At 38.0% G+C, this 20,628-nt stretch overlaps 1 protein-coding gene across 1 annotated transcript; it reads left to right on the forward strand.

Annotated features, from left to right (window-relative positions):
* The first annotated feature begins 266 nt into the window (after nucleotides 1-266).
* Nucleotides 267-2,352, forward strand: LOC114256128 (UPF0481 protein At3g47200). Its single transcript, XM_028195724.2, has 2 exons — nucleotides 267-946; nucleotides 1,111-2,352. The coding sequence occupies exons 1-2, from the start codon at nucleotides 471-473 to the stop codon at nucleotides 2,207-2,209; spliced, it is 1,575 nt and encodes a 524-aa protein (XP_028051525.2). The 5' UTR covers nucleotides 267-470; the 3' UTR covers nucleotides 2,210-2,352.
* The last annotated feature ends 18,276 nt before the right edge of the window (nucleotides 2,353-20,628 follow it).

Consider the following 20,628-nt stretch of genomic DNA (forward strand, 5'->3'; position numbering starts at 1 on the left):
AAATAATGTAATACAAAAAAATATTTTAAATATTTTAATATTAGGATAAACTAAATAAATATTTTTTGACTTTTTATAAAATATGAGTTGGGTATGAATTGAGTTTGAAGTGATGTGGTAGAGAAGTAATGTGATGGTAACTTTTTAACTTTTTTAAGTTATGTCAAACTAAGCCTTAAGATATTTCATATAGTTAATCCCCTCACTAAAATATACCACAAATAAACACAATTTTTCTTAATTTCTCACTGACAATCCTCATAATCACTTCACTAATGGTCTTCACTCTAATAATCTGAGTCAACCTAACTCCAAAAACAAATAGGCCCTTAGAGATGCTAGGCCTTCTCTATATACATGTGCTTTCAGTGTGGTTGTTTCCATGAACAACCTCATAAATCCTAAACCATTTTCTCCCAAAGAACTATCTAACATAACTTTATCAGTTCCCTCCTACCCGAGTAGCTACCATGATGAAAGGGAGTGACGATCTTTCAGAACTTGCACAAACCATCCGTAATATAATCGAAGAAGGTGTAAAGAAGACCAAATCCATGCCATCTCCATGTATTTTCAGGGTCCCGGAGAAGCTTCGCAAGGTGAAGGAAAGTGCTTACACTCCTCAACTCGTCTCAATCGGACCTCTTCACAGTAACAAAGAACATCTTAAATCACCCATGGAGGACATTAAGAAGCAATACGCTGAAGCCCTGTTTATGCGAGTGCAGACACCGGTGCTACAGGAATGTGTAGAGAAAATGAAACAGTCGTTACCCAGAGCCAGGGATTGCTATGCAGAGAAAGTAGAAGTCGATGCCCTGGAGGATGTGGAGAAAACGAAAGAGTTGTTAGACACAGCCAAGGAATGCTTTCCAAAGAAAGTCGATGCCCTGGATGTACCCATGTTGGTCATCGATGGCTGTTTCATACTCGAACTTCTCTACAGGTATTTACAGATTTTGAATATTTAGTGATCCTCTCCTTGAATATAATTTTTTAATATTAAAATACTCTATTTGTACCAACAAACAAGTTTGAAATCTTCTGCATAAATTCTAACCAAATTCTTCAACAACTACTTGATTAATGTTTCTGGAGCCGTCACTGCAGGTGGTACCATAAGGCTCATGATCCCGACATGATCGGAACCAGCAACAACCCAAATTCCAATAACAAAACAAGTCAAGATTTCTATTGCGACACCGCTCTGAATCGTGTCGCAATTAGACAAGACTTGCTGCTATTGGAGAACCAGCTTCCCTTCTTCGTTCTCGAGGACTTGTTTAGCCTCACGGTGGCTAAGATTCCGAACCACACGGTGGCTAAGATTCCGAACCTCACGGTGGTTACTATTCCGAATCATCCGCCTAGTCTTAGTCACTATCTCCTCTCATACTTTGGCAACATGATGAATCCCTCAGAACAAAGCGACAAGAATGACCGGGAACAAAGCCACGAGAATGACCAGGATCCGAAGATTTGTCATATCCTTCACTTTCTATACAATCAATACCGGACACAAGAAGGTACTATACAATCATCCACAGAACCAATCAATACTGAAATCCCCGAAAACAAGAAAGAACACCAAGATTCACCAAAAACCAATTCCATGCCTCCTGCATCAGAACTCGAGTATGCAGGAGTCAAGTTTGAAGTCAGTACTAAAACCGGTGACACCCCATTCAAGGTCCAATTTGTTGCCCCACGAGGCCCTTTCTGGTACTGCCGTAGAGCTTCTTTCAAAATCCCAACTCTGCAAATTAGTGCTGCTACGGAAAGACTCTTGAGAAACCTCATTGCTTTCGAGCAGTGTTACACTGGCTTTGATCTTAACACTGGCCATTATGGCCTTGATTTATACTTCACATCGTATGCTACCCTCATGGATAGACTCGTAGACACTGAGAATGACGTGCAAGTGCTTGAAAAGGCTGGAGTCATATATAGCCGTCTCGGCGACAGAGAAGAGGCCTCTGATCTGTTCCACAGTCTCTGCAAGGAAATTGTTCTGCCTCGGGATAGTTTCTATTTCGCTCAAGCTTGCAATCAGGCTGCTAGCCACAGCAAGCGTCGTTGGCCTAAATATTTGGTGGGGTATCTGAGGCGTACATATTTCACTAATCCATGGACATTCATAGCTTTCGTGGTTGCCTTCATCGTTTTTGGCATCCAACTCGCACAACTCCTCCGTAATTTCCTTCGTTGAGGATTATTCTGCCAGAATTACTTGATACTTCCATTTTAGGGCTTCTCGGTATTCGGTTATGAGTCAAAATTATGTTATGAAATATGTGATCTTAGTTGCAAGATATATATGTAGTGGTTGTTCAATATGTGTATTAATTGTGAGATATGTTGGAGCAAGGATCCTCTAGAGTTTTTTTTCCCTAAAGTTTCCTAGAGTGGTGTGTTGTATGGTTGAGATTTAATGACAAGTCACATCAATTTTTTAGCATTAAATCTCACCCATACAACACACCACTTTAGGAAACTTTAGGAAAAAAAAACTCTAGAGGATCCTTAGTGGATATGTTGTGTTCTCTTGTACCTTGATATCTCCATCAATAAGTCTTTGCTGCCATATTTTTTTTTTTTTTAATTAAGGTATCCAGATTGTTTGACCAATTTCACTCTGTTTGGTTTGAGTTTTTTGGATTAAGTTTTTTGAAAGTTAAGTTTTTTTATTTTCGTATTTTTTGTTTTTAGTGAATATTTTTAACATTTTAAACATTTTTTTTTTACTTTTTTATATGCACCTTACTTAGATGTATTTAAAAAGTAAAAAAATTATGCAAAAATATTTTAAAAAATTAATAAATACATAAAAATACAAAATATGTACATAATTTTCGTATTTTTTTTTTATATTTTTAGTATTTAGTGAATTTTTAAAAGGTTTTTTTCACAAATTTTTTACTTTTTAGGTATAATTATGTTAGGCATGTCTAAAAAGTATATTTTTTAGGTATAATTATGTTAGGCATGTCTAAAAAGTTAAAAAAAAATCTAAAAATATTAAAAAAATTTAATAAAAACAAAAAAATTCAAAAATTAAAAAAGTAAAATTTTCTGAAAATTGTTTTTAAAAAAATGGAACCAAACATTTGGAACTCTGGACAAGCAATGCAGAGGCAAAAGGCACGAGTAAAGGCAAAACAACTCATGCTCGGAATGTCATGAAATTTGGCCGATTCAATGTTTAGACATTTGATTTTGCGATTTTATTCTTTTCAGACTTCGTTTTATCTAAAATATGTCATTTTTATTATATTTTTTAAATTGGGAAAAGTTAGGGATCATAAAAAAAAAATTATGAAAATGATCATGAAAAATTTATGATCCTAGGATTGCCTTAATTAGTGTGTGGTACTCTATTTTAAGTGTAATCCAAGAATCACAAATCTTTCATGATTATTTTCATGAAAAAATTTTCATGATACCTATCATTGACGTTTTAAATTTGAGCTTAACTCAAATCTTCTCACTTTTGGTAATTTTAATGGTGTAAGCCCGAGAACAATTTACTTTTGATATAATCAGTTTTTTACCTGTTCTTTTGGACGGGTTGTATTCAAATTTTTTTATATTATAAGTGTAATATAAATAACTACAAATAGTAATAATTACAAATTGAAAAATTGTGAAAGTACGGTAAAATAATGGAAAAATTACTCATAAATTTTAAATTGGGAAATGTTGCTTTATTTATAAGTGTTTTTTGTTAGACCAGTTAGTCCTTTTTATATTTTGGTATGTTGGCTTTGTTTGAATTATTGGGTTGGTCAGAATAAATGTTTATGATCGGAGGTTAGACGGTAATGACAGTTTGCAGGCATGGTTTATTTTCCCAGTAGATTGTCAATGCGAGTTAGTCTATTATGGAAATAGTTATTGTTCAATTGACGATAAACAGGTGCCATGGATGGTGAAGTATCGACTTGAAAATTCCAATATTAAAAGGGGAGTTACGTATTGTAAAATGAAGGGGTATCTGAAGTATTCTACGAGTGACATGCCAGAAGATTCGCAAATGAGGGCCCCCTCTATTGTTGTGTTATCTAAAAAATATACTAATGATAATGTTGATGTCTGGCATTGTCCTCCAACGAAGGCCATTCCGATTCTGACACGGACTAAGTCTGTTGGTTTACCGGAGAGGCGAAGAGATTTGTTGTTAGGGGGGTTTTGGAGAAAGTGGTTCAGTTATTCATGAACGCAGAGGTCGTCTGAGTTTGTCAGAGATTGATGTACGCAGAGGTGGTGATGACACTAGTGATGTTGATCCTGGTCCGTCGATTTCAGAGGTTGGTGTTAGCAAAGAGGAAGTTGATCGTAGAGGATCAGTTGTTATGGATGCAACAGAATTTTCTAATGTTTTACGAAATGTAACCATCAGTGTAAAAAATAGTGATGTGACTCAAGATGTAATAGTTGATAATAAAGGAAATGTAGTAAGTAAATAAAATTTTGAGTGGTTTCATAAATAAAATTAATAAAATTTTTCATTAATCATGACAGTGGTTACATTAACATCAAACCATTCTCTCATTTTTTGGGACATTGCATCTAGCCAACTACTGTCCCCATTTGTTAATAAAATACAAGGAATTCCTCCTCTAATAGTGAGATCTGGTTGGAACTTAACAAATACATGGAAATCTCTCTGGCAGCCTACTAAATTCTTCATTTACTCGGTAAGGACTGTCGAGTATTTGATGTCGTCTATCACGTTGTAGACGGCGTCTTGGTCGTAGTCCTTGAAGCTTATTCTGCCGGAGAAGTAATTGTGTCGTCCGAGGCTTCTGGCCCAGGCGGTTTTGCCTGTTCTTGAGGGTCCTTCGAGGTAGAGGGAGATTGGGCGGATGGGCCTCTGCTCTGGTTCCTGTTATTAGAGGAGGAGGAGAGTTCTTCGTCAGTATATAAATTGTTTATATTATTTTTGTGTATCCCTAATCTAAGGAAATCGTCTTCCCTCCAAACGGAGAGACAGCAATTTTGACATAACTCGTACTGAACGCAATTTCGACTTATAAACAAAATATTATTTTCTGCCCATTTTTTTACTTCTTCATTTAAGAAAGGAAATGAATTAAAAGGGCTAGTACATGGGGGCCTCTCTCTTTTGTAATGATCCCTGGAAAATGTTTTTAATTGGGGGTATTTTGTGACGTAATCAGTGGGACATCTTTCTTTACAGAGAGCAAAGAATTGTTCCTCCGTTTCTGCTTCGCCAAGTATTCCCTTCTAGAGTTCATCTCTGTTTTTCGAAGGACTTCTCCCCTTAGATGAAAATTCTCCCCATTCGACGAACTCGCCCCCTTTCTGTATATACTGTCGACTTGCTGTTGGCGAGTGGAGTTTTTCTATATTTGGATGGTAGATCCTCCCATTGGTTCCAGTGAGATTGAAAAATCTCGGGTTGGAGGTTTGGATCTTCTTTGTGCATTGAACCATGGCATGAAGGTCAGGGTTTCCATCTTCATGGAGCTCCCTTGCGACAAGTATGTAGTATGGCTGACAGGCTAGTTAGAGGAGAGATTGGAGGAGTTCTAAGAGTTGTTCTTTTGGTGTGAGTAGCCGGGGCTTGGTGTGAGTAGACGTGACCATCTCCTGTCCACCCACGTGTCACGATCGTGGTGGTTTTGCTTGGATATAAAGCAAAGGTGCACAGAATTCCGCGTGAATGAACAGTATGGGCGGGAATTCAAATTTTAAATTCCGAATCTTCGTATTTACAACTGTCTATATATCTGGGTCCAGCCTCAGATATTTGTTGGTGGAGAGAGATAAGAGAGATATGCTTTTGCAGTTTGAGAGTTATTACACTGAGGTGATTTTCTGGTACCTTGTTTCGTCCCTCATTTTCTTTCTGCCAATTTTGTCGATTTATTTGGTATACAATGTTGTACTCCTTAGAAGAGTATCCTGAGAATTACGGGCAGTTCACTCAAATGTGTCGATTTATGGAAAAAATTAGAGAGTCTTTATGATAGAAAATCAGCCACAAATAAAGCCTTTCTATTTCGTAAGTTGGTTAATTTAAAATATAAATATGGCAGCCCAATTCCAGAACATTTGAATGAAATAAAGAGTATTGTTAACCAACTTGCTTCTATGAAAATTGTTTTTGATGATGAGTTACAGGCTTTGATGCTACTTAGTTCTTTGCCCGAAAGTTGGGAGACTTTGGTTGTGACCGTTAGTAATTCGGCGCCCGATGGAGTTGTCACAATGGGCCAAGTCACTAGTAGCCTCTTGAATGAAGAAACTAGAAGAAAATTAGCGGGTTCCTCTCATTCAGAAGCATTTGTTGTGAGAAGCCGAAACAAAACAAGGGGGAGGAGTAAGACTTCTCATGGTCGTGATCAAACCGTGACAAATCAAGAGATGATTCTTTTTCAAAGAAAGACATTGAGTGCTATTATTGCCATGAGAAAGGACACATGAAGTGAGAATACCGAAAGCTCAAGAACAAGGAGAAAAGGCGTGGCAAAAGTGTGGATAAGAAGCAAGAAGACACAATAGCAGTTACTATCGATGATCTCATGGTCGTTTGTGAAGAAGATTGTATCAATTTTGTGGGCCAAGAGAACAATTGGGTGATTGATTCTGGTGCTTCTTTTCATGTGACTTCTCGAGTTGATTTCTTCACTACCTACACCAAAGGAGATTATGGTTCTGTTCGAATGGGTAAGAAGGTTTGTCCAAGATTATTGGCATGGGTGATGTTTGCTTAGAAACAAATTTGGGCTACAAGTTGTTGCTTAAAGATGTGAGGCATGTTCCCGACATTCGCCTCAATTTGATATCTACCGGGAAGCTAGATGATGAAGGCTTCAACAACAAATTTGGTAATGAAATATGGAAGCTCACAAAGGGTTCTTTAGTGGTGGCTAAGTGCAAGAAGACTCATACACTTTATTCGATGCAAGGAAAAATTTGTAAAGGTGTTGTCAATGCGCTTGAAGATGATACTTCTACTGAATTGTGGCACAAGTGACTTGGGCATATGAGTGAAAAGGGGCTACAAGTTTTGTTCAAGAAAGAGAATTTACCGGGTTTGAAAGGTACACATCTCAAAACTTGTGTTCATTGTTTGGCAGGTAAACAACATAGAGTTTCTTTTTAGAAAAATGTTACTTCTAGAAAAGAAAATATTTTGGAGTTGATTCATTCGGATATTTGTGGTCCTTTAAAAGTTAGAACACATAGTGGTGCACTTTATTTTGTTACTTTCATTGATGATAATTCAAGGAAAGTTTGGGTTTTTCTACTAAAAACTAAAGATCAAGTTCTAGAAGTGTTTAAGCATTTTCAGGCCATGATTGAAAGAGAAACATGGCAGAAATTGAAGTGTATCCGATCAGACAATGGTAGTGAACACATTGGGCCATTTGATGAGTATTATCGCAGTCAAGGTATTCGGCACCAAAAGACAGTTAAGAATACTCCTCAACAAAATGGCGTTGCCGAGAGGATGAACCACACCATTGTGGAGAGAACAAGGTGTTTGTTTTCACAAGCTAAATTGCCAAGATCCTTTTGGGGTGAGGCAATAATGACAGCGGTTGACATGATCAATTTATCTCCTTCCTATCCTTTGAATAGTGATGTTCCAAAAAGAGTTTGGACCGGTAAAAATGTATCTTATGAGCACTTGAGAGTGTTTGGTTGCCAAGTTTTTGTTCACATTCCAAAGGATGAGAGGTCCGAGCTTGATAGTAAGTCAAGACAATGTATTTTTCTTGGCTATGGGCGTGATGAATTTGGGTATAGATTGTGGGATCCGGTCGATAAGAAAGTCATTCGAAGCCGTGATGTTGTGTTTCTTGAAGACCAAACAATTAAAGACTTTGGCAAAGGTGGTCAACCGGAGCCAAAAACTAGTGATCTCATTGACATGGATTCATCTCCTTCATCTTCGGTGGATGATAAAAATGGAGGAGATGTACAGCCACCTATTGAAGATGTAGAGGATGATACTAATCCTAATGAAGTTGAGCCAGAAATTGAGTAAGAGCATCCAACTCAAGAACCGCCACCACAACTTGAGTTGAGGAAATCTACAAGGGACCGACAACCTTCAAGAAAGTATCCTCCCAATGAATTTGTGTTAATTTCCGATCAAGGGAAGCCTGAGAGCTACCAAGAAGCAATTGAGCATGCAAAGAAAGGTGATTGGAAAAAGGCCATGGAAGAGGAGATGAATTCTTTACTTGAAAATCACACCTATGATTTAGTGAAGTTGCCTAAGGGGAGGAAAATTCTAAAAAATAAGTGGGTCTTCAAATTGAAGAATGATGGCAAGAATCTGAGGTACAAGGCACATCTTGTTGTGAAAAACTTTGGGCAAAAGAAATACATTGACTTTGACGAGATTTTCTCGCCGGTTGTGAAGATGTCTTCTATTCGGGTTGTACTTGGCATGGCTGCAAGTATGAACCTTGAAGTTGAACAACTTGATGTGAAGACTGCATGTCTTCATGGTGATCTTGAAGAAGAAATTTACATGGTGCGATCAGAACGTTTTGTGGAAAAAGGGAAAGAGAAATTTGTTTGTAAATTGAAGAAAAGTTTATATAGTCTCAAGCAAGCTCCACGGCAATAGTACAAAAAATTTGACTCTTTCATGATGAATAATGGTTTTTCTAAAACCACTTCGGACCATTGTGTGTTTGTGAAAAATTTCCCGAATGGTAAATTTATTATTCTTTTGCTTTATGTTGATGACATATTAATTGTGGGTCAAGATTCTACCATAATTAACAAGTTGAAGTTAGAGTTGAGTAAATCTTTTGCTATGAAAGATTTGGGACCAGCAAAGCAAATGCTTAGTATGAAAATTGTTCGTGATAGCAAAGAGGGGCTGATTTGGTTGTCTCAAGAAAGCTACATTGAGAAAGTTCTTGAGAAGTTCAACATGAATAAAGCAAAGTCGGTTGGTTGTCCACTTGCGGGTCACTTCAAGCTTAGTTCGAATCAATGTCCTACAAGTGAGAAAGACAAAGAAGAGATGTTGAAAGTTCCTTATACTTCAGCAATTGGTTCTTTGATGTACGCCATGGTTTATACAAGGCCGGATATTGTTCACGTCGTTGGCGTGGTGAGTCGTTTTCTCTCTAATCCGGATAAAGAACATTGGGAAGCGGTAAAATGGATTCTAAGGTATCTTCGAGGGACTTTGAAGGTATGTTTGTGTTTTGGGGATGGTAAGCCGATACTTGATGGGTTCACAGATTCGGACATGGCTGGTGATGTTGATTCTAGAAAATCTACTTCGGGGTATTTGATGACCTTTACTGGGGGAGCTGTGGCATGGCAATCTAAATTACAAAAATGTGTTGCTCTCTCAACTATCGAATCTGAATTTATTGCCATTACAGAAGCTTGCAAAGAATAGTTATGGTTGAAGAAATGTTTGCAAGAGTTAGGTTTGAAGCAAGAAAAGTATGTGTTTTATTGTGATAGTCAAAGTGCTATTCATTTGAGCAAAAATTCTACTTTTCATTCGAGATCGAAACACATTGATATGAGATACCGTTGAATTTGTGATGTGTTAGATTCGAAATTGTTACAACTCAAAAAGGTTCACACAGATGATAACATTTCGGATATGTTGACTAAGACTTTGTCAAGGGACAAACATTTAAAGTGTCGAACTTTGGCAGGTATGTTTGATGTCTCCACCTAAGTCGATAGGGGGAGAATTGTTGGGATATATCTCCTTATTGGAGTTTGAGACCCAATTGGTTTGTTAAAGAATTTTAATTTGGTTTGGTTTAGGTATAATATATTTTAATATATTATATCTAATTTTTAGAGACCCAATTCAATTTGGTAACAATTAGGGTTTGATTTTAAAACCCAAGATTCAATATATATATATATATATATATTGTTTATTCTTTACAAAAAGTGAGGTACGGCTCTTACAAATTTTGTTCACACTTTTCCGAAGTGGTGTCGCTGCTATAACATCTTTTTTTCGGGGTTCGTACCAATTAATCCATCTTTGGTGATTTTTGGTTTGGAGTGGCACTGCTTGAATTCACCTCGGCGGTGTGGTTTCGGCTGCTTTGTTTGGTTTGTTTTCGGTATTGATTTGGGTTATTATTTTGGGTATTCTTCAACTTTAGTTCTGAAGATTTTGGTTCATCTATTTGGTGAGGTCTTTCCTCTTATTTATTTGTGATTATTTAGAATTCACCTAAGGGTGGTTTTGTGAGACCATTCGTGTCTCGTTTGTAATCGTTTGGAAACTTATTTGGTTGATAGTGGAATCGGATTTCGATCCCGTGAACGTACCTTACATTGAGGGAACCACGTAAAATTCTTGTGTTGCTTTTGATTTAATTTTTCCGCATTAATTTTTATTTCCATTGATTGATTTACTTGTGAGGAATCACATATTTTCCCTAACAGCAGCAATATAAACGAAAAAAATTAGACACTCGTTTTATTTTATTTTTTTAAGATATGATGAGCACCAAATTAAAGGTCTACGAACTAAATACTTTTATTCAAGTCGATGATGTCTTACCAGAATGTATGTTAGTTTGAAAAGTTTTCTAAAAATAAAGCTATTCCTAAAATTATCAGTTACCAACATAATTCAACCAATGTAGATTCATTTACTTGTATAGATCAAACTGTTATTACCTTGCTTAACGGTTATGGGCAAGAAGGTGGACTCATTCGCTATTTGTAACGAAGCGTTATGTTTTCCCTTTGCCTTGATAATTTGACGGAGAACAGTCCCTAAATTGGATCCTACAAAATACATTCCAAATTTGTAACACGGGTATGAGAAGGGTCAGCATCAAGCTAGGTGGGCTCAACCTGCAAGATTGGTGCCCAAGCCCGCCCATTGGGCTAGGCCGATGGATTTTTTTGTTTTTTTGTTTGGCCAGAGTCAATAACCTTAGGCCCAAGCTTTGGCTAGGCCTTGATGGGCTAGTGCGCCGGGCCAGGCCACAAGTAAGTAGGTTGAGATTCGAGCCTATTTTTAAACTTTTTTATTTTGTTTTTTTCCTGTTGTCAGTTCTCCAACATGAGCATTGTGTGAGTGGAAACTTGTTCTCCACAAATCACAAGATTTGCACTGTATGATCATTAGTTGGTGCTCTTCATTGTTTATAAAACATTCGGTTGCGTTTTATTAAAATTTTATTTTTTAAGAATAAATATATTATATAAGGAAAAGAAACATTTTAGTGAGGTACATTGTGAGAGTTTTAATATCTCATATTAATTTTCTTGATTTTCTTAATTTTAAATAATTAAGAAAATTTCCATTAACTAGCTAATTAGTCTATGATTTGTTTGATAATCCCACATTGGAAGAAGAATGAAAAAGTAAATTATTTTACTCATATAAAGTGAATCTTATTCTCCCATTTTATATTGTAGTGTTGTGTATGTTTCAATTTAATATAATTTAAATTTTAAAATAAAATTTAAAAGTTTTAATTAATTAATTTTTATGCAAGTTGGTTAATCTTTTGACCTAGCCGATTAAGCTGAATCATTTTTTATTTGACTGATTCGTTAGTTTAACCGCGATTTTAGTAGTTTTATTTGATAATCTCACATCAGGAGAAGAAAAAGGTAAATTATTTTACTCATATAAAGTGAATCTTATACTTTCATTTAATATTATAATATTGTGCATATTTCAATTTAATATAATTTAAATTTAAAAATTTTAATTAATTAATTTTTGTGTAAGTTTGTTGATTTTTTGACTTAACCGATTGAGCTGAATCATTTTTTATTTGACTAATTCGTTGATTTAACCACGATTTTAGCAATTTTATTTTAGCGATTTTCTCAAAATATATTAATTAGATATGCTTGATTCAAAATTACAACGCCCCAAAAAAATTATAACATCATTTGAGTACATCAACCAACACTTATTTTTAGAAAAGAAGTCGCTCTCCAACCTTTACATTACTTGATCATTAAGGTTCCAACAAAATAAATCCACATGCAAATTATACATTCAATGATATCAAATACAGGAATCTATAGCATGTAGAACATCGAATCCAAAAATAAGCAAATGCCCTCAAAGGGCTTACAAATTCCAAGGCTTAAGTCCGGTTACACAAAAATGGTCTCTCGAACCCATACAATTATAGCCCTTGGCTAGCAAAATATATCACAACAAAAGAAGAACCATATGCTCTTCAATAAAAATGTCCACGCTCTAATTTGGCGGAATTGCCACATCCTTTCCTGCACAAGAATCCCATAAAATTCTTAACAAAGTATATACATTTTATATAGGCTTCACAAATGAAATAGACATGCCATGCTATGCTTTTTTGAAGGAAAATCACATTTACATCTTTTGAAAAACCATAGTGCTCAATGATAACTTGAAATTTCAATAGATTCAAAGACTTTAGACCAAGATCACAGGGCTGTAAATACGACTCAGGTAATCCCTAGGTTAGTGTCTGCAAGTAGGCATAGCTAGCACTACCAAATCTCCATTTTACTGGTAGCTAACTGAAAGGCACGTGGTACCTACTCCGCACATGTTTTCGGTCTTTCACCTTGGACACTCAGGCCAACTTAATCAATTTCATCTACACCTTCCATCCGGACTTACCAACTTATTTACCCCAAAACATTTCAATACATCTTATTTTATTACATTCTCTTCTCAATGTAAGGTTTCAAATCCCAATTCAATATTTGCAACAAGCAAAAATATTGAAATGCCAATGCAACAATTATCAATGGCATGAAGCACCCTTTCCATTTTCATCTATTCAATGCAATGTTCCCATAATATTCACAACACTCATTTCTCTTTTCAATAACATTCTTCATGATAGTCATATGTTCATTTAAATCTTTCAGAAAAATAACCAACAATCTCACATTTCTTACATCCTCAATGATTTAACCATTTCATAGCCACATCATATTTTGAGCAACAACCTCCAAAAATCAACAATTCTCATGTTCCATGAAAATTTGCTATTTGCTAAGTAAAGCAAGAAATTTTTCTATCATTCATTCGTTTTAACATGGTAATATATAAACACCCACAAATTTTTAACATCTCACACAAAATCTCAAATTTCTAGGTTTTTGCCAAAACTAAGCAATCCTCCATCTTTTAAAAGGAAAATCTTTTCCCAAAGCATCCTTTCCCATAAAATAGCAAAGCTCACTAGTATTGTAAGAAACACAAGGTGTAAACCCATTTTTGAAATCACCACGACCCATGAGCCAAAATTAAGGTTTCTACATTTTCTAAATGAGTTCCTAATCAACCTAATCTTGCAAAAATATATATATAACTCTAAGAACATCCCTACCTCAAGTTTTGGTGAAGAAGAGATGAGAAACCCCCAAATTTGACGGTGTTGAAATCAAATCTCCACCGCACAAGATGAAGCCCTCGGTTAACTCTCCAACTTTGATGAAGAAACTTGGGTCAAAAATCCAATGTATATAAGGGAATTAAGGGAATCAAGGATTTGATCTTGTTTGGTATAGGAAATGTAGAGAGAAGGAGGAGAAAAGGATTTTTACAGAGAGAGTGATACACAAAAAATGATATACACACAGCCCAAGAAGGAAAAGAAAAGCACAGATTCGGACATCAGCGGCTCCCACACGTGGGGAGCGTGCCTCCAGCACGTGCGGCACTCATCCCCGCACCTCCTTCCACACCTACATATTTTGCAGTGTGCACACCTGGGTTTCCCTTGTTTCCCGCACGTGCGGCCTCACCTCCCGCACGTGCAGCCCCTCTCCCGCAGGTGCAGCCCAAGGCCCCGCACGTGCAGCCCAAGGCCCCGCACGTGCAGCTCTACCCTCTAGCCAGGAAAGTTTTCCAACTCAACACCGGACACTCCGGACCTAACCTCACATCTTCCGAAACACGAGAAACTTGATACAGAAATAGATATAAGCAAGGACTTTGAATTCCAAACACAACAAACTCAACCCACTAATAAGTCTCCCGGTTAAACCCGATGCTCCAATAAAGACAAGTTCAAGGTTAAACCAAGAAGAACGAGACGAAAAATGTACCTGGTCATCACAAAAATGAACTAAAGATTGATCTAATTAAAGATTGAATAACTGAGATTGCTTGATTAGAAATAAACTTCCCGTCTAAATAATTGTTAACTTTTATTTGATAATCTCATGTGTGAGTAATTTTCTGACCACACTGCCCGCTTAGTAACCAGTTAGAGAGCACCGGCAGAATAGATGGCACCTGACTGACCTGCAACAGAAATATAAGAATCCCGCGGTGGTTCATCCACCCGGGAGCACTCCGACGATCAAGTCAGTATATCTCTCAAAGATAAATCAAGTGCTAAACTCATAAGCTTGAGTATCAAAAGCATACCTTAGACCCATAGGGATGCCTTTCTTTTATAGCCAATATAATCCTAGTACCAATAGGAGCCTGGCCCTAATGGACTTAGGATTACTGCTAATCTGGGACTCCCAGTGGGATTAGGATAAACTCTCTAAGAGTCTTATCTTAATACAAACTGAAGTCTTCTCTCATTCTAGGACTCTTGTCCCTTATCCAGGTTGAGTTCCCTTTTTCATTCTAGGACTCTTGTCCCTTATCCATTTATCTCGGATTCCGATATCTTCGAAGATAACCTCGGCCTTGCCAAGATCACCTCGGCGTCACGACCAGCATATGTGGCACCTCGGCTGACACGTCGGCGTCACCTTGCCACGTGTTGGTACTCAGAAAATATATCCCCATAACTGCCCTCTAGGTTCTATTACCTCGGCATTCTGAGGTGATGGAACCTACACTGTTCGTTCATCTGTGCCCTTCTGTCCGAGATCAAACTCGCCGACCTCAAAGTTCCCTGGACTTTACTGTCCACTTCTGTCAAGTATCAAGCTTCATGCTTTCCAAGCTACTCGAGATCATACCTTCTAGCCAAGGTTCTTGTTCCATTAATTCGTAAACTCCAAGAGCTTTGCAACTGCTCCACCCATATTCTTCAGTGGGTTCCCGACTTCCAGTCATCTATTTGACTCCGGCGATCTTCATATCAGCGTTCATTTCTCTTGGTAGGTTCATAAACTTTTTTATTAAACTCAATCTTTCATAACTCTTCTGATTTACTTTGAATCTGTTTATTTGCCATCTGTGGTCTTCTGTTCTCGTCTGTTTTCAAGTTTTTCATTTTTTATTGCTGAAATGCCTAGAACTGTTCTCGCAATTTCCGCTTTCTGTTGCTAGCATCATGTCTGATTCATTACTTTCTTGTTCTTCATATACTTACTTAGTGCCTGTGTACTTGGCTTTATTCTTTGAACTTTGTCATCTTCTTGACTCTGATTTTTCTCTTCTTGTTTTCTTGTTGTATTTCCAGATTCTTGCCTTTGTTTCTGTTTTCTGCATAGTCTTAGAACCACGTCCCTTCTTGAAATTGTTGCCAAGATAATGGTAGAGAAGCTCTCCCAGCTGACTGCCAATGCTGAATGGTCAACCGTTGAAGTAGATTAGTCCGACGTTCTTGCCTTAGTCCCTAGTTCTTAGGGTCTTCATCTTTGTACTTTTGTTTTCTTTGCATATGTAACCTTTTTTGCTTCTGAAAAATGTCTGCTGTTGGCCGATGTCAACATTCCTTGCTCTTTGATTTGACTGATGTCAACATTCCTTGCTCTTTGATTATCATTTCTTCTTCAACTGTATTTGATAGCCATGTCGGGTAATTGACTTCTCAGATGGCCCTGGGCTCCAGAAGTTTGTCTATTTCTTCCTCTACCGCTTCGACATGCATCAACGTCGGTCCTCTTACTCGTTGGATTACAGGTTTGGCTGACCTGTCGACGTTCAGTTGGTGGCAAGTGACCTCGGGGTCAATACCAGGCATTTCGTAAGGTGTCCAAGCAAATATCTCAATGTTTGCTCTCAAAAAAGCTTCCAATTCTCTTTCTTCTTCGGCTAAGCCTGAGCCGAGAAGAAAGAAACATTCTTCATCCCCCTCCTGAACGAGGATTTTCTTCAGTGTCTCTTCACTCTTCTCGGCTAGCTCCTTGCCGACATCATCTAGGACCTCTATGTCCTCGTTTTCAATCTCTGCCTTCTCTGGTTCTCGAATGCTGCAGGTGGATTTCATTGCTGCCATGGAGCAATTCTCCGCCTGCAGTTGATCCCCTTTGACTTCTTCAATCCCATGTTCTGTTCGAAACCGCAATAGTTGATGCAATGTTGAGGGAACTGCCCCCATTGCATGCAACCATGATCTTCCCAAGATTTGTAAGGAGATGGAGTGTTGATGATGGTAAATTCTGTTGTGATCTTTCTGGTGCCAGCCTGCACCTCCAAGCTTACTGCTCTCAGTGGCCATGTCGGCGTTCCAATGAACCCAACCATTGGGCCATTGGATTGCCCCATATCGTCTGGACGAAGGCCGAGCTCCTTGTAACATCGGACATACATGATGTCACAAGAGCTTCCTTGGTCAATCAGGATGCGTTTCACTTGGCACTCCCCAACTTAGAGGGATACTACCAAAGTATCATTATGCGGGTGCTGGACCATCTCGAGGTCAGCTTCGGTAAAAGACACTACTGGTCCTAAGCACTCATCTGCCCGATGTCTCTTGTTCCCGACTTGGTAGACATGTTGCAGGCGCTTCACCTTCTGAGTCTCCCCCTTAATTTCGTTCTCGTTGACCCTCGAGTGAATTACATTAATTACCCGAGGTCCTCCTGCCTGAGGTTGCTGTGCTGAGGGAGGCGGAGCTGCTGGCGCCTGAGGCAGTTTTGCCTGTTCTGGTCTCATCGACGAGGTCCCTTCAGATGGTCTTGCCTCATCAGATCTTCTAAGTGAGCTTTTAGTGTTTTGCAACCCTGAGTCATATGCCCGTCTTCAACATACACCTTAGTTGTGCAATCTCCTCGGGGTATAACACCTCGGTTGTACCCATTAATCGGTTTGTCTCGGCTTTGACCTAACACTTGAAAATGTTTATCATAATATTTCTATAAGTGTTATTTACAACTTGATACTTCACTCTTAGCAAGACTTCTGTCTTCAAATTCCTTCCAAGTCTTGGAAATATGGTAATCTCGGCAAGTATGTAGATACTTCTTTCATCATAACCTTGGTTTAACTTGTAAATTTTTGCTTTAAAAAATTTCAACAAGTATTTAACCATAGTCTTTAACTTGTAAACTCTTTTCAAGTTTCAACAAGTGTTTGAGCATCTTTTTGGTTTAACCTAACTTGTAAACATCATCTCGGCTTAACTTCGGTTAAGCATTATCTCAGTTTAACTTCGATTTAAACATCATCTGGGCTTAACTTCAGTTAAGTGTCATCTCAGCTTAACTTCGGTTAAACATCATCTCGGTTTAACTTCGGTTAACCATTATCTTCGGCTTAACTTCGGTTAAGCATCATCTCGGCTTAACTTCGGTTAAGCATCATCTCGGTTTAACATCGTGTAAACATCATCTCAAGTTAACTTCGGTTAACCATTATCTTCGGCTTAACTTCGGTTAAGCATCATCTCGGCTTAACTTCGGTTAAGCATCATCTCGGTTTAATTTCAATTTGTAAATTGCTACAAATTTCAACAAGTGAAGATAAACAATAATCTTGGCTTAACTTCAACTTGTAAATTGCTACAAATTTCAACAAATGAAGATAAACAATAATCTGGGCTTAACTTCAACTTGTAAATTGCTACAAATTTCAACAAGTGAAGATAAACAATAATCTCGGCTTAACTTCAACTTGTAAATTGCTACAAATTTTCACAAGCGGTTTAACTTCAACTTGTCAATTGCTACAAATTTCAACAAGTGAAGATAAACAATAATCTGGGCTTAACTTCAACTTGTAAATTGCTACAAATTTCAACAAGCGTTAAGCATTACTTCGATTTAACTTCAACTTGTAAATTGTTACAAATTTCAACAAGTGAAGATAAACAATAATCTCGGCTTAACTTCAACTTGTAAATTGCTACAAATTTCAACAAGTGAAGATAAACAATAATCTCGGCTTAACTTCGACTTGTAAATTGCTACAAATTTCAACAAGTGAAGATAAACAATAATCTCGGCTTAACTCTACTTGTAAACTTTTCTCAAGTTTCAACAAGCGTTTAAACATATTCTTCTTCTCTCTGCCTCTTGCTTACTGGATCCATTGTTACCTCGGCCTCGCTTCGGCGAGCCGTTTCCTTTTTCATGCTTTTATAAGCCTCTGCGTCCTTTTGTACGTAGGGTCACCAGGATCCCTATGATATGGTTCTGTGGGCAAGGGATATGCCCCCTGCATAGCTTCTACATACTCCTTCGTGGACTTTATAAAAGGTCTTCATCTTGGCTAACTTCAGTCCGATCTTGTGTGTTTTTCTTCTTTTTCTTCTTCTTTTTTTTATCTTCTGGGATCTGAGATTTGCTCACTGAGCTGTTCTCTTCTCGGATTTAAGTGCCGAGCTCTTGTCTTCTTGAATCTTGGATCTGCTCACTCAGGTTGAGCTCTTCTCTTCTTGGGCCTACTCATCTAGGCCGAGATCATGCCTTCTGGAATCTTGGATCTGCTCATTCAGGTTGAGCTCTTTGAATGTCATCTTCTTGGAAGCGCGCATACCCTTATCTTTGTATCCCTTCTGGAAGGGTCTTCATTCCGTTTATGTCGACACATTCTCCATCCTTGCTAAACTAGTCGTTTCCGATACGTTGATCTTGTACGGTGGTGGCCATCTATTCTCCTTTCGTTCCCACATACGGCGCCAAATTGTGTGAGTAATTTTCTAACCACACTGCCCGTTTAGTAACCAGCTGGAGAGCACCGGCAGAATAAATGGCACCTGACTGACCTGCAACAGAAATATAAGAATCCCGCGGTGGTTCGTCCACCAGGGGACACTCCGACGATCAAGTCAGTATATCTCCCAAAGATAAATCAAGTGCTAAACTCATAAGCTTGAGTATCAAAAGCATACCTTAGACCCATGGGGGTGCCTTTCTTTTATAGCCAACACAATCCTAGTCCCAATAGGAGCCTGGCCCTAATAGACTTAGGATTACTGCTAATCTGGGACTCCCAGTGGGATTAGGATAAACTCTCTAAGAGTCTTATCTTAATACAAACTGAAGTCTTCTCTCATTCTAGGACTCTTGTCCCTTATCCAGGTTGAGTTCCCTTTTCATTCTAGGACTCTTGTCCCTTATCCATTTATCTCGGATTCCGATATCTTCGGAGATAACCTCGGCCTTGCCGAGATCACCTCGGTGTCACGACCAGCACATGTGGCACCTCGGCTGACACGTCGGCGTCACCTTGCCACGTGTTGGTACTCAGAAAATATATCCCCACATCTCACATCAAGAAAAGAAAGAAAAAGTGAGTTATTTTACTTATATCAAGTGAACCTTAATATTGTAGTGTTGTGCATGCTTCTATAACACTCTAACTTCCGGGCCATTAAATACGTACAATAATACAACACAAGTGTAGGATAGATAACCAAAACATCTTAATATACATATATAACCAGAGTTAATATCACAGAGAATTCGTTTATGTTCCATTACAGGATAACCAAAACATTGCCAAACCCAAAGTCAAAGGAAAAAAAAAAACTAGTCTAAGTTTTCAAATGAATCACAGCTCCAACACTTCATCTTATTTACGTTCGAAATAACCTTCACCATTGTAAATTGCTTCATCACCCAGCATGACACGCCATGAGCTTGGAATGCCCAATAAAAACACACACACCCTCGTGTCTTCTATCAATCAATCAACCATACACAGAACAAATTGAGTAACATAACATACAATAGTTCTATGAATTAGTAGTTAGACTAGACATCTAGAATCCCCCAAAGAGATCCTTCTACCCAACAACAAGGATTGAACACCGGACTATTCAGAACTCCCTCTTTTGCTGCTTTGCAGACCTTACCACCCATGCCCACCTCCCGGTTATTTACCGGTCAGTGACATTGATGGATCTCAAAAGGGATGGCCAAACAAGTGGGCTCACTTACACCCAAATCGTGCCTAAGGCTCGCTTACACCCTGCACATACCATACCAAATCGTGCCTAGGGCTCGCTTACACCCTGCACATACCATACCAAATCGTGCCTAGGGCTCGCTTACACCCTGCACATACCATACCAAAGGGCTCGCTTACATCCTAAAACCACCGCATAAAGTCTGAATACATCCGTATCAACCTAGGGGCTCGCTTAGACCGCTTGCGTAAGACTTAACTCATTTGGTTTTAATGCCATCATAATTCATGTCATTCATATGTATAAATTATTCCACAACACTAGTGTGAACGTCACCCCATTGCCAACCCCTTATCATTTCCCGTTTATTAGATCTTTTGCCAAGCAAGTTAGTCACATTCGGTAATTCGGTAATATAAAAGAGCATGAGACAAACATAAGAGAGGAAATATAGCCCATGATAATCATACATAAGTATGGTAAGGCAAGCAAATAACATTAGGCATGCTTTGAAATACATGGAAACAAATAACACGATAAAACACCATTTTCAGCACTATTCAATTCTACAGGGCTAACAAGAATGCTTCGGTAAAAATACTTCCAGGTCAAATTAGGGGCTGAAATTGCA

This window comes from Camellia sinensis, chromosome 15, assembly GCF_055761805.1.
Source record: "Camellia sinensis isolate YWXY chromosome 15, ASM5576180v1, whole genome shotgun sequence".
NCBI classification, from domain to species: domain Eukaryota; kingdom Viridiplantae; phylum Streptophyta; class Magnoliopsida; order Ericales; family Theaceae; genus Camellia; species Camellia sinensis.

Excerpts from the sequence above, each read along its gene's own strand:
- LOC114256128 (XM_028195724.2), top strand. The coding sequence starts at position 471 with ATGATGAAAGGGAGTGACGATCTTTCAGAACTTGCACAAACCATCCGT. Across the intron at positions 947-1,110 it reads ATACTCGAACTTCTCTACAG|GTGGTACCATAAGGCTCATG; the intron begins GTATTTACAGAT and ends CCGTCACTGCAG.